At 43.7% G+C, this 21,003-nt stretch overlaps 1 protein-coding gene across 4 annotated transcripts in view; it reads right to left on the bottom strand.

Moving 5' to 3' along the window:
* The window catches only part of sema3ab (sema domain, immunoglobulin domain (Ig), short basic domain, secreted, (semaphorin) 3Ab), a 500,953-nt gene that overhangs the window by 23,164 nt on the left and 456,786 nt on the right, over nt 1-21,003 (bottom strand). For all 4 annotated transcript variants that reach the window (XM_068059617.1, XM_068059616.1, XM_068059615.1 and 1 more), the window contains one exon: nt 12,471-12,538. In XM_068059617.1, the coding sequence (XP_067915718.1) occupies nt 12,471-12,538 (68 nt within the window). The remainder of the gene's footprint in view (nt 1-12,470; nt 12,539-21,003) is intronic.

Below are 21,003 nucleotides of genomic sequence, written 5' to 3'. Positions count from 1 at the left end.
GTGGGAATAGGTCGCCCCTGGAGCTATGGGATTTGGGGTGAATTATGCAACATTTTACCGATGCTGCATCCTATATCTTGTATGTTAATTGAGGATCCTGTGTTTATCACATAGAATTACGGTGACTTCTAGAACTCAAGCAAGTCCATACAAAGTATCTTCTCTGCAGTGAAACTATATTCACCTTTTAAACAACTTTTCTCAAGTTGCCTACCCTTCTCCACTTCTACTGGGGTACTGTTCCATGGGAGCAAACAGTCATCCAGTATTTCACTGAGGTGACCAGGTTTTTGTGTGACCTTAACAATAAGCATAAATAAAGCAATATGATTTTGAAAGGCTCAAAGTTGAGCCCACTCCCAATGGATATGCAAATCACAAGGATACTTTCCGTTATTAGTCCCTGGATAATGATCAGATGTTGAAACCTTGGCTGAATTTTCCTCTCCCTGATCCAGAGGAACCATGCCACATGTAGACCCTTCCCCTTTGCCACTGCTGCCTTGGCTATGTTGGTTAACTCAGGTCAAAGTAGCGAGAAACCAGCCTTTATTGCTGACTATCATACTGGTTATTTGCCAACAGGACAACAACAGCAACCTGCATTTATACAGCTTTTACCTTTTTTGAAATTTAGAAGGATCAGAGGTGATCTCATTGAAACGCATAAAATTCTTAGAGGGTTTGATGGGTCAATGCTCAGAGGCTGTTTCCCCCTGCCTGGAGAGTCTAGGATCATAGGATAATAGAAAATATGAGGAGGAGTAGGCCATTCAGCCCATTGAGCCCACTCTGCCATTCAATACGATCATGGCTGATCATCTACTTCTACACCATTTTTCCCCACTATCCCCATATCCCTTGATGTCATTTGTATCCAGAAATCTATTGATTACTGTCTTGAACATGCTCAATGATTGAGCTTCCACAACCCTCTGGGGTAGAGAATTCCACAGATTCACCACCCTCTGAGTGAAGAAATTCCTCCTCATCTCAGTCTTAAATGGCCTGTCCCTTATTTCGAGACTGTGTTCCCTGGTTCTAGACTCACCAGCCAGAGGAAACATCCTATCCACATCTACCCTGTCACACCCTGTAGGAATTTTGTAACTTTCAATGAGATCACCTCTCATTCTTCTAAACTCTAGAGAATTCAGGCCCAGTTTCTGCAATCTCTCCTCATAAGACAATCCCACCATCCCAGGGATTAGTCTGGTGAACCTCCGTTGCACTCCCTCGATGGCAAGTATATCCTTCCTTAGATAAGGAGACCAAAACTGTATATAATACTCCAGGTGCGGTCTCACCAAGGCTCTAAACAATTGCAGCAATACATCTTTACTCTTGTACTCAAATCCCTTTGCAACGAAGGCCAACATACCATTTGCCTCCCTAATTGCTTGCTGCACCTGCATACTAGCTTTTAGTAACTCATGAACAAAGACACCCAGGTCTCTTTGGACATCAACACTTCCCAACCTTTCACCATTTAAGAAATACTCTGCCTTTCTGTTTTTTTCTACCAAAGTGGATCACTTTACACTTATTCACATTATATTCCATCTGCCGTGTTCTTGCCCATTCACTTAGCCTGTCCAAGTCCCCTTGAAGCCTCCTTGCATCCTCCTCACAACTTACACTCCCACCTAGTTTTGTGTCATCAGCAAATTTGAAAATTATATTCGGTCCCCACATCCAAATCATTGATACAGATTGTGAGCAGCTGTAGCCCCAGCACTAATCCTTGCGATACCTCACTAGTAACAGCCTGCCATCCTGAGAATGACCCATTTGTTCCTACTCTCTGCTTTCTGTCTGTTAACCAATTCTCAATCCATTGCAGTATATTACCTCCAATCCCATGTGCTCCAATTTTGTTCACTAACCTCTTGTGTGGGACCTTATCAAAAGCCTTCTGAAAATCCAAATACAACACATCCACTGGTTCTCCTTTATCTACATATTCAAACAACTCTGACAGGTTTGTCAAACATGATTTCCCTTTCACAAATCCATGTTGACTCTGCTCAATCATATCATTATTTTCCAAGTGTCCAGTTATCTCATCCTTTATAATAGATTCTAACAATTTCCCTGTTACTAGCACCAAACTAAGAGGTCTGCAATTCTCTGTTTTCTCTCTCACTCCCTTCTTAAATAGTGGGGTTACATTTGTTACTTTCCAGTCTGCAGGAACCTTTCCATAGAATTAATAGAATTTTGAAAGACATCCACTATCTCCATAGCCTCCTTCAATACTCTGGGATGTAGCTCATCTGGTCCAGGGGATTTATCAACTTTCAATCCAATTAATTTTTCGGGTGCTACATCTTTATTGATACTAATTACTTTCAGTTCCTCACTTTCTAAAACTCGGGGTCACAGTCTCAGGATAAGGGATCAGCCATTTAGGACAGAGATGAGGAGAAATTTCTTCACTCAGAGGGTTGTGAATCTTTGGAATTCTCTACCCCAGAGGGTTGTGGATGCTCCATCGTTGAGTATATTTTACACTGAGATAAACAGACTTTTAGGAACTAAAGGAATTAGGGATATAGGGAGAAAACAGGAAAGTGGAATTGATGTAGAAGATCCTCCAGGATTGTATTGAACGGCAGAGCAGGCACGAGGGGCCAAATGGTCTACTCCTGCTCCTGTTCTTATGTTCTTTGTGTTTAAGTTGTAAAATGTTCCAAGGTGCTTCACAGGAGTGTTAGCGACAAAATTTGACACCGAGCCACACAAGGAGATATTAGGACAGGTGACCAAAAGCTGTGATGAAACAGTAGGCTTTAAGGAGAGACTTAAAGGAGGAGACAGAGAGGTAGAAGGTTTGGGGGAGCAGGGGAGTTTGTTGCCTAGTCAGTATAGATCAACTTTCAATATGTACCAGAAACCTTGCTGAGACTGAGCGTTCATTATGCAGGGAGTCAGGGGAACAGAAACTCATACCCCAGTGACACAAGATGGTGAAAACGCAAAGGGAAAGCAGTAGAAACTCATCTCGGTCAATATCTGATTGGCTGCCATTATATGCAGTGCCTGATATTCTTCCATTACAGTTAAGGGAATATTAAATATCAGTCACTGTGTAGAACAGGCAGCTGATCCCCTATCACCTGAGAGGAATTCCTACCCCAAATCTACCGAACTGCAGCCAGCTGCAACACTGGACTAAAATCTACACCTTTACTGCAGATGTGTTACCACATGAGATGAATTACTCCTCTAATTATAAAGCCTATTATCAGGTTGAAACTCTAAAATTTTAACATGCTCTTATTTATCCTATTGTTGTTAAACTTCTAATTACCCAAGTTTCAGCAAGGTAACAAAAATTATTTAAAAAAATGATAAACCATTGTCTAATGGTGCTGTTCTGAAACTGCAATGTTGCAAAAGAAAAAAATATAAAGTGTGAGGCCTTCTTAACAACCCTATCAACTTGGGTGGCAACTTTGAGCGATCTATGGACATGGACCCCAAGATCCCTCTGTTCCTCCACACTACCAAGAATCCTGTCTTTAAGCCTGTATTCCGCATTCAAATTCGACCTTCCAAAATGAATCACTTCACACTTTTCCAGGTTGAACTCCATCTGCCACTTCTCAGCCCAGCTCTGCATCCTGTCAATGTCCCGTTGCAACCTACAACAGCCCTCCACACTAGCCACAACTCCAGCAACCTTTGTGTCATCGGCAAACTTGCTAACCCAGCCTTCCACTTCCTCATCCAAGTCATTTATAAAAATCACAAAGAGCAGAGGTCCCAGAACAGATCCTTGTGGAACACCACTGGTCACCGAGCTCCATGCTGAATACTTTCCATCTACTACCACCCTCTGACTTCTATGGGCCAGCCAATTTTGTATCCAGACAGCCAACTTCCCCTGTATCCCATGCCTCCTTACTTTCTGAATGAGCCTACCATGGGGAACCTTATCCAACGCCTTGCTAAAACCCATATACACCACATCCACTGCTCTTCCTTCATCAATGTGTTTTGTCACATCTTCAAAGAATTCAATAAGGCTTGTGAGGCATGACTGCCTCTCACAAAGCCATGCTGACTATCTGTAATCAAACTATGCTTTTCCAAATAATCATAAATCCTGTCTCTCAGAATCCTCTCCAATAATTTGCCCACTACCGACGTAAGACTGACTGGTCTATAATTCCCAGGGTTATCCCTATTCCCTTTCTTGAACAAGGGAACAACATTTGCCACCCTCCAATCATCTGGTACTACCCCCAAGATCAGCAAGGTTTTCCACAATGACGTGTGTACATACTCGACATTTTAAATAAATATTTCACTCGACAGTGAAGACGCAAAAGATCATCGCCAAAGGCGCAGCAATCTCTTCCCTCGCTTCCCGTAATATCCTTGGGTATATCCCGTCTGGCCCCGGGGACTTATCTGTCCTCATATCATTCAAAATTTCCAGCACATCCTCCCTCTTTACCTCAACCTGTTCGAGCATATCAGCCTGTTCCACGCTGTCCTCACAAACGACCAGGTCCCTCTCACTAGTGAATACTGAAGCAAAATATTCATTTAGGACCTCCCCTACCTCCTCCGACTCCAGGCACAAGTTCCCTCCACTATCCCTGATCGGCCCTACCCTCACTCTGGCCATCCTCTTGTTCCTCACATAAGTGTAGAACGCCTTGGGATTTTCCTTAATCCTACCCGCCAAGATTTTTTCATGTCCCCTTCTAGCTCTCCTAAGTCCATTTTTCAGTTCCTTCCTGGCTACCTTGTAACCCTCTGGAGCCCTGCCTGATCCTTGCTTCCTCAACCTTAAGTAAGCTTCCTTCTTCCTCTTGACTAGCTGTTCCACATCTCTTGTCATCCAAGGTTCCTTCACCCTACCATCCCTTCCCTGCCTCATCGGGACAAACCTATCCAGCAGTCGCAGCAAATGCTCCCTAAACAACCTCCACATTTCTGTCGTGCATTTCCCTGAGAACATCTGTTCCCAATTTATGCTCCCCAGTTCCTGCCTAATAGCATTGTAATTCCCCCTCCCCCAATTAAATATTTTCTCATCCCGTCTGCTCCTGTCCCTCTCCATGACTATAGTAAAGGTCAGGGAGTTGTGATCACTATCACCGAAATGCTCTCCCACTGAGAGATCTGCCACCTGACCTGGTTCGTTGCCAAGCACCAAGTCCAACATAGTCTCCCCTCTAGTCGGCCTATCTACATATTGAGTCGGGAAACCTTCCTGGACACACTTGACAAAAACTGCTCCATCCAAACTATTTGCTCTAAGGAGGTTCCAATCAATATTAGGGAAGTTGAAGTCACCCATGACAACAACCCTGTTACTTCTGCACCTTTCCAAAATCTGCCTCCCAATTTGTTCCTCCATGTCTCTGCTGCTATTGGGGGGTCTATAGAAAACTCCCAACAAAGTGACTGCTCCTTTCCTGTTTCTGACTTCCACCCATAATGACTCAGTGGACAAACCCTCCTCGACGACCTCCCTTTCTGCAGCTGTGATACTATCCCTGATTAACAATGCCACTCCCCCACCTCTTTTACCTCCCTCCCTATTCCTTTTGAAACATCTAAACTCCGGAACATCCAACATCCATTCCTGCCCCTGTGATATCCATGTCTCCGTAATGGCCACAACATCGTAGCTCCAAGTACTGATCCATGCTCTAAGTTCATCACCCTTATTCCTGACACTTCTTGCGTTAAAATAGACACACTTCAACCCATCATACTGGCTGCAACTTTGCCCTGTCAACTGTCTCACCTTCCTCACAGACTCTCTGCACTCTGTATCTGCCTGTTCAACAGCTACCCCATCCACTGATCTGTGGCTCCGGTTCCCATCCCCCTGCCAAACTAGTTTAAACCCTCCCGAAGAGCTCTAGCAAACCTCCCGCCCAGGATATTGGTGCCCCTCCAGTTCAGATGCAACCCGTCCTTCTTGTACAGGTCCCACCTTCCCCAGAAGGTATCCCAATGATCCACATATCTGAATCCCTCCCTCCTACACCAGGTCAGTCGCCACGTGTTCAGCTGCACTCGCTCCCTGTTTCTAGCCTCACTAGCACGTGGCACCGGTAACAATCCTGAGATTACTACTCTGCTCGTCCTGCCTTTTAGCTTCCAACCTAACTCCCTATATTCACTTTTCAGGTCCTCATCCCTTTTCCTAGCTATGTCATTGGTACCGATATGTACCACGACCTCTGGCTGCTCCCCCTCCCCCTTAAGAATCCTGTAGACTCGATCAGAGACATCCCTGACCCTGGCACCCGGGAGGCAACATACCATCCGGGAGTCTCGTTCGCGACCACAGAATCTCCTGTCTGTTCCTAGCATTCTGCTAGGTCCAGCATAAGGGATTATATATCAACCAGTTATTCATGTTCTTGTAAATGGAGAACATTCATAGTGATAAAGAATCTTTGGGAATGTGTGTGGTTGGTTTGTAGACGCCCAATAAATCATCCATCAGTTCAAACCCTATCGTAACAAAAACCTATTGTAAACCTCTTACTGTAGAAAAATTGTCTTCATGCTTGGACAAAGTCTCATTATAGAACACTGGGAACCTCAGACTTCTGCATGATAAACCCAGCCAGGAAGAATTACCAGAAAGTTGGGTGTGAAACCCATACTTTACAATATTAGTATCTAAACACATTCAGATAAAATCCCTTTGTGCTCTGTTTTAACTGAGTCAGCATCTCAATTACCTCTGTTAAAATAGTGGACACATTAAAGTGCTAATATGTCAACATTACAAACATGATTTCACCCCTTTGTAATATGCAATGTGACGAATGCTACAATGGATTTAAAATCTTATATTTACAAAAATGTTTCCTTTGTAAATGTTTAACTTTGTAAACACACTTTGTATCAAACAGACATTGACTGACTTAGTGACAATATTGTGAACCACAGGGTACATTTAATATATTTCAGTGCATGTGCTAAATGGACAAGTTCCAAAAGTTTACAACAGAGCCATCCATCCATGTGTTGGAAATATGACAAAACTCTGTTTAGAACTTTCCACCAGAGGGCAGCAGTGCCAAATGTGGCTGTGCGTTTATGACTGTCTCGAAGTTTCGTGATGAAACAAAGTTTTTATGTATTTTACATTTTCTCCTGACAAGAGCAGCCAATGCATTAGAAAACCTTGTGCATGAGGCAGTAATTCTCAGGACCTATATAGAAATATTTTGAGATCCTTTTTATCAATGTTTAGTGGATGTTGGTGACATATTCAAAGTCTGAAGCGTAACTAGTTGCAATGGAAGTAAATCAGTAACTGGCAATAGATACTGAAACTAACAGTTAATGGTCTTCCAGGCATAAACATGTTCCAGGATGAGATTGAAGCTAATAGAGTAATTTGCTGCACAATAATGTATCACTCACTTGGCCACTTCTGTCTGGATAATCTGTAATTTACTAAATTTCAATTGTCACAATCTGGAGAGACACAGTTCCATGCAGCTCCAGAAGTGCAGTTCACTGCATCACAAGTGAAGTTTTGCAGTGGTCTTGCTGAAGTGGGTAGAGTGAAGACTGCCTGGCACTGGGAGCATTACACTGTACTTTTACAGTTACAATGATGAAAGTGATGTTGTGGTACTCGACCGTAACATTGTCGCATCACAAAAATTACACTGCCTCAATCTCCCAGTCACTTATTTATTAAAATATCAAAATGCAATCAAATCACTGGCACTGTTTGCACAGAGAGGGAAATAATTTATTCATCTCCTAACACTATTTTTTTCTGATTTCCATTTGACTAATTGCAATTTTAAAAACACCTTGGTGGGTCTGGTTGAGTGATTCAGGTAAATATTTGCCATTTTCCTCAACCAATTGCAACAGTAGAACTTACAAAAAAAGGCAAATGGGTTCCCAGGTTGATTTAGTGGAGGGGTGGAAAACATATCAACTGATGTTGTAAAACACATCCAATCCAGAATAATATGTGCAGTTCTAGTTACTGCGAGGCGCTCACGTTGTTGCTGTACGTGGAGCAGGTCTGGCCCATACCCCACTCCTGCGCTGTGGCGGTCACCCGAGCCATTTTCCGCTTTGTCTGGGGATCTAAAATGGACCGGATCCGGAGGGACACGATGTTCAAACCTCTGGATAAGGGCAGGAAAAATGTACGCAACATCGCCCTCATCCTGATGACCACCTTCGTGTGCGGCTGCATCAAGCTGTGCGTAGATCCCCAGTACGCAAACTCCAAGTGTCACTACGTGCTGAGGTTCTATCTGTACCCGGTGTTGCGAAGGATGGACCTGGTCACATTGCCACGGAATGCTCCATCAGTTGGACCGTGCCATACCACCTATCCTTCGTGGAAAAGTTTCTGCAGAAAAACACCTTTGACCACCAATCCATCAGGCAGTGGTCTGCACGGAATGTCCTCAAGGCCCCACCGGAAAAGAAGATGGTGAATCCTGTCGGATGGTTCCCCGAGCAGACTGCCAAAGTCATTTGGCAGAATGCCTCATCACCAGAACTTTCAAACAAGCACCAAGATGTAGCTTGGCTGGTGGTGAGAAGAGCCCTCCCCGTCAGATCCTTCCTGCACACCCGGAGTCTCACACCCTCTGCATAATGCCCTCTAGGTGGCTGTGGTGGGGAAGAGACAGTTGCCCACCTCTTCCTGGAATGTGTCTTTGCAAAGCAGGTGTGGAAAGTGATGCAGTGGTTTTTGTCGAGGTTCATCCCAAGCAGCTCTGTGACACAGGAGTCTGTGCTCTACGGGCTGTTCCCAGGGACGCACACCGAGACAAACATCAACTGCTGTTGGAGGACTATCAATTTGGTGAAAGACGCCCTTTGGTCTGCCCGAATCTTGCTGGTCTTCCAGCGCAAAGAGTTGTCCACGACCGAATTGGCACATTCCAAAGTCCAGGACTACGTGCTGAGGGATGCACTAAAGCGGCAAAGGCTCAATGGGGAAAGACCACTGTGTAAGGTCCCCCCAGCAAGGTGAAGTGAGGGGCTGGATCCATGGAAAACCCTCAGGTTGTATCCAGGAAAGATGGGTTTGCTGCAAAATGTACATGGCATGTAAAATGAAATGGAAGGGTTGTGAGGCAACTCACTCCTGTATTGAAGGAAACTGATCTCCTTTGCACTTTTTGTATTGTCGACTTGGTGCTGTTTGGAACTGTTTTGTAATATATTGTTTTATAGATTTTTACGAATAAAGTATATTTTGGAAAAAAAAATAAGCAGCAACTGGAGTGATTCCAGTGATCAAAAATCTAAGTTAAGAGAAAGATCATGATAACTAGGTTTGTTCTCTTTGTAAAAGAGGAAGGTCTGAGGTGACCCAACAGGTGTGTTTAAGATTAGAAAGGGTTTTCACAAAATGGGTTCAGACAAATTGTTCACAGTGGGGGAGTTCTCAAATACAAGGGAGTATGCAGTGAAAAGCAGAAATTTAGTCTGAGAAGGCAAGCCAGGCAGATTTCTTTACACAAAGGGGAACAGAATTGTTGAATAAATTACAATTTGGGCATTTTGAAACAAAACAAGATCAGGAGAGAATCTGGACGATGAGTGGAGGGAGGGCGAGGTGAGGTGGCAGTGGAGTGCAGTTATTTATGGAGACAGAAGGAGCATGTCTGCTCTGAGTTACAAGGTTCTGGGTTCAAGTCCCACTCCAGGGCTTGAGCACAAAAATCAAGGTTGACACTCCAGAGTAGTACTGAGGGAGTGCTGCAATGTCAGAGGTACTGTTTTTTGGATGAAGCCCCTGTCTGCCCTCTCAGGTGGATGTGAGAAATCCCATGGTGCTATTTTGAAGACGAGCAGGGGAATTCTCACCAGTGTCCTGGGGCCAATATTTCTCCCTCAACCAACATCACAAAAACAGATCACCGTTATCACATTGCTGTTTGTGGGAGCTTGCTGTGTGCAAATTGGCTGCCACATTTCCTACATTACAACAGTGACTACACTTCGAAAGGACTTCATTGATTGCAAGGTGCTTTGAGATGTCTGCTGGCTGTGAAAGGCACTATATAAATGCAAGTCTTTCTTTCTTCTCTTCCGACTCTGCAAAGAACACAATTTAGCTGCATATTGGAGGTTTTTTGAGGGTCTGGTTAGATAGTTGAAGACCCAGAAATACTAGTCAGAGTTTGGGCATCACAAGCTCTGACAAGTCAAAACAGATTTCGGAACCCGGGTCTGAAGTGGCTGCAGAAACCTAATTTCAATGTTAAAATGAAGCTTATGCTTATTATAGGCATTCAGCAAGGTCACCTAAAAAAAGGGTCTTGATCAAATTAACAGTGGCCTGACTAGATCACTTACAGGCCTTTGTTCTGCTAACTTGGTTATCATCGTGTCTAATTTATGCCCATAGCAGTTCTAAAAATGAAATTTCAAGCAATTCTACACAGAAATAATGATTAATACTGAAATGGCTAGACCTTCCCTATTGGCTGAGCTGCTGAAGTCAGTAAAATATAAACTTTACAGGGCAGAAGTTGATGACCTTCCTGGTCTGTGCTCAGTTACCTGATTTCAGTTGGGTTACCAGTAGCACCCAGGGAACAGGGAAGGGAAAAATCAGTCAAGATTCTTGCTGCCAGTTGTTATCCTTATTGTAACACGTGGATGTGTGACTATTGGATGAGGACAGGTATGGGTTTGGCTCTCTGTGTGGTGGCAGCCAATACCAAGGCTTATGCATGAAGAGTGCTTACTTGGATAAAGTATTGGACATCACCTGCTTTGAGTAGAACCAAACCTCAGGACTATGAACAAAAGAAATAGGAGCAGGAGTAGGCCATTCAGCCCCTCGAGCCTGCTCCATCATTCAATAAGAGCTCTCACCGATCCTCAATTTCAACTCCATTTTCCCACCTGATCCCCATATCCTTTGATTACCTTAGAGTCCAAGAATCTACTGATCGCAGCTTTGAATATACTTGACGACTGAGGATCCACAACCTTTCAGGTAGAAAAGTCCGAAGATTCACAACCTTAGTGAACACATCCTTAGTGAAGAAACTTATCTTCATCTCAGTTCGAAATAGCCGACCCCCTTATCCTGAGGTGATGACCCCTAGTTCCAGGCTCTCCAGCTAAGGGAAGTAACCTCTCGACATTGACCCAATCAACCTCTCAACGTTGACCCTGTCAATCTCTCGACATTGACCCTGTTAAGCCCTCTCACAATTTTATATGTTTCAATGGAGATCACCTCTGGAGAATGTAGGCCCAATCTACTTAATCTCTCCTTATAGGGCTGAATCTTGTGAAAGTGTGAAAACCAATCTAGTGAGTGAGTCCCTTCAGAGAAGGAAGAGAGAACATCAGGAAAAATAAGAGGGAATGAATTAATGACAGCACCTACTCATTTACTTGGTATAATTCAGAAAAAAATCTTAAGATCTTTGTTAATCTCCTTGTCTTCTCTTCTTCTCATTGCCCCAAGATTAGTCAACATGCAGCATTATCAACTTTTCCACATATGGCATGCATGAGATGGCCATCTCCAGCTCTCCTGTCTCAGGATCACAATCTCACTTGTGTAGGAGATTAAATCTTGGCATTACCTTGCTTCTTGAGAGAAAGCAAAAGGAAAGACTTGCAACTCCCAAAGTCAGGACAGATGAATTAAAAATAGGATAACTGTGAAAAGAGATTTTAGGAAAAGGGAATGAAGGGTAAGGGAGAGGAGATAAGACTATGGGCTGGATTTTGTGCTGGAGCTGGGGCTCCTGGCGCCAGGCCAAAAAGGCGGACGCAACCCCACTCGGCCTTTTCTCGCCGGTACTGCAGAGGTCTTGGACCCAAGCCCAGTACTGGGACCCCGGACCTCAGGCAAGGAAGGCGGGGTCACCGGTGCCAGTGCAGAAAGCCCTGGCAAGGGGGTGCTGGTGGGTGGTCGTACAGTCCAGGGGGAGGGGTGTCCGAGGGGTAAAGTGGTTCCTCGTTGGGGTCATCCATGGGCCACATATGCCCACAGAAGAGGGACACCCCCCACCAAACCTGCAGGAGGTTGCCTTGTTTTATAGGTTGTGCCTCTGGGCAGCAAGGCCATCATCGGCCTATTCCGCCCCCGGTAAGGTTGCTTGACAGTGGTCCCCCCCCATGCCCCCCACCACTCGTCGCAATACTCCATCCCCCGCCCCCCCCCCACCCCCCCCGACCCCACCTCAGCAGGCCACATAAAATCCCGGCCTATGAATCCACTCAGCCATTCTTTGCAGTTTATCGCATGTTGCACCAAATCAAAACTGAAAACCTGACCCTCAGGATTCTCCAGTGTGGCTCCATCAATAGATACAATTGAGCCAAATTAACTACCCAAGCATCAATTTGTCTGAAAAATGTCATGTACACTGTCACAAATATAAATCACATCATTTGATAGAAGAATTAGTCAGAAATGTTGAAAGTCCATTGAGCCTAAAGGAAAGAAGTCATTGTTAACTTACCATTGTGATGTTGATCAGAGCACTGGGTTAGAGGGTCACCATTCCTGATGTCCTGCCTTCTGGTGCGCCTGAAACAAGAATTATCTGTGTGAGTTTCAGGTGGCTGCTTCCTTTCTATCGATCTAGGTTTTGTGCCTACACTGAATCGATTCCTCTGCTTCTATGTATTTTTAGATCAAAGACAGGGTCAGAGAAACCCAGTTCGCTGACCACAGCTGGCAGTCTTGAAGAAATTGATTCCAAAAATTGGTCTTACTTTTACAGCAAAATCGATTCAGATATGAATGTGTCAGCCAAACTCTTGTATCACAATTTTTTTGTCTACAGATGCTTCAATTCAAGTTTTCAGCTAAATGGGAAACCTGGCATTTGTTGTTCTATTGGTACTAAAGTATAAAGACATTGTGGGAGATTCTGAGACCTCCTGAAGCTGTTGAGGAATTATTGAATGGCCCATTCCTGCCAACAGTGTGGCTGTCTCCATCTTTTCCAGGGCCTAGAACTGGCTCAGCAGGGTGGCTGTCTCCATCTTTTCCAGGGCCTAGCACTGGCTCAGCTGGGTGGCTGCCTGATATAGACTCCTGCAATGAGCAAATCGGGTTATGGACAAGACTGGGTGGGTATTCTGATGTTGTCGCTGGTGATCGAAACCAAGCTGAGCCAAAAAGGAAAGTTTTTATTTATTCCTGTTGGACTGGGAGATGTTCTCTGGGCTCCACAAAAATAACTAGGCCTTTGCTGCACAAGGTTCCCCCTCAACTCCTGAGAACAAGCCCCCTCCCACCCCTTCTGGACTTATCTTTTTCTAATGGATCCCCCGCAGGAGTTTGGGATCTGTCAGGCTGACCCGGGGCTCTAACCTTCCAAATACAGCCCACCCGGTCTCTGCTAATGAGGCTCAGCTGTCACGATGACCTCATTATCTACACATTGGTAAAATGCTAATTGTGTTCACTCGCAGTTATACTTGGGAAGCCTACAGTTGGTGTTGTAATAGATGTTTCACCATTTATAGCACTAAGTTCTATCTCACCCTTTACAATAATAAAAGCCTGTGTCTCTGTGCAGTTCCCTATTAGAAAGCTGGTTTGAATATGACTTAGTTCCACAGAAATCTTTGAAGTTCATAATATTGTGGCAGGTACCCTACATTTAAAAAGTTATTCTGTTCCTAAACTCAACAAAGTACATTTAATTACCACAAAACACTCAGATTCCATTTACAATGTAAATTCAATAACTGCAGCTCAGCCTGAGCAGATTAAAAAATATGGGATAAAAGACATCATAATGGATTTAATTTTTTCCAGACTATACATACATCTTCAATAGCGGAATTCTTCCCATTCGTAGCATTGCAGATGCTTCTGAATTATTAAAAAAAAGTGACTGTCATGCACAATCCATAAAAGTAGCTTCTGCACTGGTTCATTAACTTGGTGATATATTACAACTGGTTCTGGGCCTGGGTATTGAACAGCATTAAATTCAGTAGCTAATCAGCTGAAATGTAAATCAATAACCTCTCCAAGCATTTGCCAAGTATTGATCAAAGCACAGAAATACAAGCTCTACGGTCACTTGATTATAATAACACAAGAAATATAAAACAAGAAGTCGTTGTTTGACTAATCAAGTCCTTTTTTCCCCACAGACCCTCATGCTGTCGTGGCTCCTTCCAGCCCACTTAATCTCCTGAGAAATGCTGTTGTAAAATTGCTCCCTACTTATAATGTTAAATCAAGCAAAACTCCAGAGTGTCAGTCTAACCTTGAATCTTACATTCCTCACAAGAAATGTCAGGCGCTTTTCCATGACTGGGCACCATTCTTGATTCAATGTTCCAGTAACCCCTGTTTTATGCAGTATTAAACCATCTCTACCTGTGTTTTTACCTTAGAGTCATAGAATTATACAGCACAGAAACAGGCCCTTCGGCCCATCGTGTCCCTGCCGGCCATCAAGCACCTATCTATTCTAATCCCACTTTCCAGCACTTACCCTATAGCCATGTATGCTATGGCATTTCAAGTGCTCATCTAAATACTTCTTAAATGGAAGAACATTTAAATCTATTTCCTAAATAAAAGAAGGGGATAGGTATCTATTTATAAAGGTAACATTGAGTTGTTAACTTTAGTTAAGAGTTTACTCTGTGAATCCACACTCAGTCGGGGTTATAAACAAATATTAAAGCCATGCTTCTGGCTGGTTAACTTTCGATTTGTGCCATTCAGTTCTGCAATCATGGTTCAAACAAAGTAATTTATGGCAGAGAAGGAGATCATTCAGCCCATCGAGTCCATGCCAGCTCTCCATGGAGTTATCAAGTCAGTCCCACTCCCTATTCAACATTTTACAAAGATGAACCTATCTCTCTTTAAAACCTCTTTTCATGAATAAAAACCAGTTCAGTGACCCCATTTTTGAGATTTTTGTATCATCGTTAGCCACGGGTGAGGTACCGGAAGACTGGAGGATAGCTAATGTTGTGTCTTTATTTAAGAAGGGCAGCAGGGATAAGCCAGGGAACTACAGGCCGGTGAGCCTTACATCAGTGGTGGGAAAGTTATTGAAGGGATTCTGAGAGACAGGATTGAGATGCATTTGGAAAGGCAAGGTTTGATTAGGGATAGTCAGCATGGCTTTGTGCGTGGGAAATCATGTCTCACGAATTTGATTGAGTTTTTTGGGGAGGTGACCAAGTTGATTGACGAGGGCAGGGCGATGGACGTTGTCTACATGGACTTTAGCACGGCCTTTGACAAGGTCCCGCATGGTAGGCTGGTCCAGAAGGTTCGAACACATGGGATCCAGGGTGAGCTAGCCAGTTGGATACAAAATTGGCTTGGTGATAGGAGGCAGAGGGTGGTATTGGAGGGTTGTTTTTCAGATTGGAGGCCGGTGACCAGTGGTGTGCCACAGGGATTGGTGCTGGGCCCTTTGTTGTTTGTCATATATATTAATGACTTGGATGTGAATGTAAGGGGCATGATTAGTAAATTTGCAGATGACACCAAAATTGGTGGTATAGTGGACAGTGAAGAAGGTTGTCTAAGGTTACAATAGGATATAGATCAACTGGGAAAGTGGGCAAGGGATTGGCAAATGGAATTTAATGCAGACAAGTGTGAAGTGATGCATTTTGGGAAGTTAAACCAGGGCAGGACATATACAGTGAATGGCAGGGCCCTGGGGAGTGTTGTTGAGCAGAGAGACCTTGGGATGCAAGTACATAGTTCCCTGAAAGCGGCAACACAGGTAGACAGGGTGGTGAAGAAGGCGTATGGCATGCTTGCCTTCATCGGCCGAGGCATTGAGTACAAGAGATGGGACGTCATGTTACAGTTGTACATAACGTTGGTTAGGCCACATTTGGAGTACTGTGTCCAGTTCTGGTCGCCGCACGACAGGAAAGATGTGATTAAGCTAGAGAAGGTGCAGAAAAGATTCACAAGGATGTTGCCTGGTTCCGTGGGCTTGAGTTATAAAGAGAGATTGGATAGGCTGGTTCCGATGAAGGGTCACTGACCCGAAACGTTAACTCTGCTTCGCTTTCCACAGATGCTGCCAGACCTGCTGAGTGGTTCCAGCGTTTTTATTTTATATTGGATAGGCTGGGTCTGTTTTCCCTGGAGCGAAGGAGGCTGAGAGAGGACATGATAGAGGTATATAAAATTATGAGAGGCATAGATAGGGTAGATAGCCAGAGTCTGTTTCCCATGGTAGGGGTGACTAAAACTAGAGGGCATAGATTTAAGGTGAGAGGGAGGAGGTTTAAAGAAGATCAAAGGGGTAAATTTGTCACACGAAGAATAGTGGGTATCTGGAATGAGCTGCCTGAGGAGGTGGTGGAGGCAGGAACATTTAAGAGGCATCTGGACAGGTACTTGAATGAGCAAGGCATAGAGGGATATGGAATTAATGCAGGCAGGTGGGATTAGTATAGATAGGCATTATGGTCGGCATGGACGCGGTGGGCCGAAGGGCCTGTTTCTATGCTGTACGACTCTGTGACTCTGTGACTACGGGCTGAATTTTATGCTGCCCCAATGGGTCAGATGGTGGCGTGGGGGTGGATGGGGGCAGTGTATAATTGAACAGGAGGCTCCTGGAGGCCTTCCCACTCCGCTCCCGCCTCCAGCCAACTTTACGGCGGTCAGGCAGTGGGGGAAAATGGCCCGCCTGCCCAAGGCCAATCAAGGCCCTTAAGTGGTCACTTAATGGCCACTTAAGTGCCCTCGTCCACCCCCATGGGTATTTTACTGTGGCAAGTGGGCATGCTGGGGACGTAAAAGGCTGCCCAGCGATAGCTGCTGGCTTTTCCACGTGCCGGAGGGTGCCATGGCAGTTGGGCACAGGCTGCCCAATTGAGAGCTGCCCCTGCCTCCCAACCTACCCCCAGGACCCAAGACGCCCCCCCCCCCTTCCCCCAAACGACCACCGTAGCCTCACCATAGCCTCACCAGGGCATGACCAATCTCCCTGGTGAGGCATGCCCAACTTACCTTCCCTCCTGGCCCCATGTCATCGGCATGGCTGCAGTCCCAGCAGTGACCACCACTCCCAGTGGCACAGCTGGGACTAAGAGCTGTGGCCCTCTGATTGGCCAGCAGCTCACTGAGGTGGGACTTCCTCCATCTAGTGGGTCGAAGTCCCACCTCGGGACAATTAAAGCCCAGGGACCCGTAAAATACGGGACGAATCCCCGGGCTAGGCGGAAGCAGGTTTGCCACCGACTTTTACGTCAGTGGCGAATTCCCGTCCACCTGAGGTAAAATCCAGCCCTCTATAATTCTGTATAATTCTCCTCTGAAATCTCTTCATTACATCATTCTCCTTCTGAAAGTCACAAGCCCAAAACCATGTATAGTGTTCCGAATGTGCTTTGATATATAGGGTTACACAAATTTTTTAAACTTAAAGTCAAATGCCTTTGAGGTGCATCCCAGCGTGCAATTTGTGTTATAATCTTAAACAGCTTTATGTTGACTAATTGTTTATCAGTGAACATGAGTGACCACATACAGATTTGGTTCTTTTTCTCACCTTTGCTATTGCTTGTCCTGTCATTGTATAGATGTTTCATGTTTTCATTAAATTTACCTGTATTAAACTCCATATGCTGTTCTTTAGTCTATCTCCTTAATTGGACCAGATCTCTCTAAGTTCTATTAAACTCTTTAAAATTTTGTACATGACCACATCATTTGCTATCATCAGCAAAATGTATATCACACCTACCCACCTCCAAGTCATTTATGAATATCTGAACAGCAGAGAACAAATTCCTGTCAAACGTCATTAATTCTCTCACCAAGCAGTTCCTTTTGTCCATTTATCATCACCCACTGCTTTCTGTTGCTAAGCCAATTTTCAAACCAGATTTTTAAAATTCCAGAAAATTAGGGCTATGGTGTTCGGAATTGTATACATACTTGAAAAGAAAAAATAGCAGGACTATTGAGGTTGATATGAACCGCCTGCAACAGGACATAGATAGGTTAGCAGAACGGGCAGAGGGGGGGCAGATGGAATTTAATCCTGACAAGTGTGAGGTGATGCATTTTGGCAGAAGGAATATGGTGATGCAATATAGACTTAATGGTGCAGTTCTAAAGAGTGTGCAGGAATAGAGGAACCTGGAGATGCATGTGTATTGATCTTTGAAGGTAGCAGAACATATTGAGAGAGTGGTTAGCAAAACATATGGGATATTGGGCTTTATAAATAGAGTATCACGGAACCGTATTTATTTTCTCCTCAAATTAAAACAGTGTACCTTTATGACAGAAAGAGAAACTTTTGGATTTCTGAGGCACAGTGTGCCAGCTGCACTTACTATCTAGGCAATAGCAGGAAAGAGAGGTCATATGGTGTGCAGTAGCAATTTAACTGTATGCAAAAACCATCTGACATCAGTTTTGAAAGACACCAGCGAAGTGTGCTACTGGAGAAAAAAGCTGTCTATTTCTCAGCAGAAATTCTACAAGGAGCTACAGGCCAAGTTAACTGCCTAAGGAGAAAAAAACCCTTTTTTTGAAGAGACCATTTATATTGCTGGAGGTAGCAAAATTCCCTTTTCTTTACTTCCAATCTAAGAGTCTTTGCTTCAAGATTGACTCTCTTTAGACTGATTGTATTTTCTGGAATTCGCATTAAAGTTTCGACTGAGAGACTGTCGGTTTTAAAATCCGAGTGGACTCATTGCTATACTCCTTGTTTGATGCTTGCTGCAGCCAAAGTGTTTAAATGCCCATCTACTAAGAGTCCATTTAATCAAATCCACATGGAGACTTCGAGTGGCATTTGATAATTTTTACATTAGGATAGCTCAGTCATCAGGAATGCAACCCACAAAGACTTCTATGCCAGTTATTTATTTATTCTTAAGAAACAGCTAATTTTTAAAATGTCATTTTTAAAAAAAGAAATCAGTTAACCGTGATTTTTCAATGGGAAAGTTAGGTTAAAATAAGAAGTTATAAGGTATTTAGACATAGGTTTATCTTAATAGTGTTTAAAATTTAGTTTTAATAAATAGTTCATTTATTGTCTAAAGATATCCGGTTTGGTCTGTTTTATTCCGGGGGTTACTAGTGTCTTTAATTTGCCTGTTTTCTGGTTGGGTGGGAAAACTTTAATAATGTGCTGCGACCTGTGGAGTGATGGGACTGAATTGACAGTGCATCACTCCTGCCTCAGCCATAACAAGAGGGATTGAGTACAAAAGCAAGGAAGTTATGCTGAACCTTTATAAAGCTCTGGTTAGGCCCCAACTGGAGTATTGCATCCCATTCTGGTCACCACACTTTCGGAAGGATGTGAGGGTCCTTGAGAGAGTGCAGAGGAGATTTACCAGAATGATTTCAGGGATGGAGGATTTTAGATATAAGTTTATGTTGGGAAAGCTGGGTTTGTTCTCCTTAGAACAAAGGAGATTGAGGGGAAATTTAATAGAAGTGTACAAGATTATGACAGGCTTAGATATGTTAGACAAGGAAAAGCTGTTTCCTTTAACAAATGGTTCAAGGACTAGGGGACACAGATTGAAAGTTTTGGGCAAAAGATGCAGGGAGCACTTTTTTTTTTACACAGTGGGTGGTAATGATCTGGAACTTGCTGCCCACAAGGGTGGTGGAAGTGGAGATGATTAATGTCTTCAGAAGGAAGTCGGATGGCCACCTCAGAGAAGTAGACTTGTAGGGCTACGGGGATCGAGCCGGCGAGTGGAACTGACTGCATAGCTCTGTGGAGAGCCAGCATGGACTCAATGGGCCGAATGGCCTCTTTCTGTGCCATAAATGGCTCTAAGGGGAAAGAGTGGGGCAGTGGAACTAATTGGATTGCTCTTGCAAAGAGACAGCACAGGCACGATGGGCTGAATGGTGTCCGTCTCTGCTGTAAGGTTCTATAACTGTAGTACACAATGGCTATTTCAGAAGTAGTTCCACTTGAAAGAAAGATTCCCAATAACCAAGAAGCTTGAAGCTAAGTCAAAACTGCAGTTGACTTTGTTGTATTTTATGACTAGTTCAGAGTTATTGTAAATCTCAGAAATCAGCCAATTTACACAAATTTCCAGTCTCCTCAATGTTTATTTCTCACCTCTTTCTTGAATGCGAGCAGGGAATAATCTGAAAGAACTGAAACCTGTCCAATGCTTTAAAGAGGAGAAAGACAATGAGGAGAGCCTGGGATTTCAATCAGATTGTTAATGTCAGACTGATTCTAATTAATTTGCTCAGACAGGAACAATAGGGCAATGTTAAATGCAATTGGCAGGAGTTGAACAAAAGTGGAACATCATCAGACCAATACCTACAAACACATATAGTGGTTAAGGGATGACAGCGTGGAGAAAGCATACATTTTCAGAGATCTATTGGAGCAACATGTAAGTGACCTACATTGCATTGTGAAGCCGGTTTTTCAAGGCGGGAGACCATACACAGAACCAGGGTGCAAAATTATTAGCGTTACTGTTGGTGTGGCCATTTTTATTCATTAACCATGAATAACTTCCCAAGCAACAAAGATTTATGGATAAGATGCAAAGAGGGTTTAAACAAGGGTAAGAAAAGCACCTCTGCTTCCTGAACTTTTATCTTGCTATTTTTAAAAAGGACGCAACATAAAAGTAGGAATTTTTGTAATCCCTGTTAAAAAACGATTGTCAGGAAGAAGGAATATGCTGTGCCAAGAATTTCATAATCACCATGATGGGACAGTCTTAACACACCTGAAAATTGAAGTTTGCAGCAGTATTTGATGTCTGGATTCTCGTCATCATGCTGTTGTTATGACATTCTTTAGGTGACAGGTGTGTTTAACTTGTAATCTTTGTTTTGTGGCAATGTGCTGAATACAAGATCTTATTCCATTTGTTTATGTAAAACCATATACTTGAAGCATGAGATAACTCTTCTCTAAATCCCAGGGGTGGAAGCAGACTGCACGATACGAACACTATTGTCCATAATTCAAATAATAGTTTCTTAGCGTCCGTTTTGATACACTTTAGTATTTAACA

Source organism: Heterodontus francisci, chromosome 27, assembly GCF_036365525.1.
Source record: "Heterodontus francisci isolate sHetFra1 chromosome 27, sHetFra1.hap1, whole genome shotgun sequence".
Classification (NCBI taxonomy): domain Eukaryota; kingdom Metazoa; phylum Chordata; class Chondrichthyes; order Heterodontiformes; family Heterodontidae; genus Heterodontus; species Heterodontus francisci.
The sequence above is the reverse complement of the archived record's forward strand: the minus strand, read 5'-3'. Positions and strand labels throughout refer to the sequence as shown.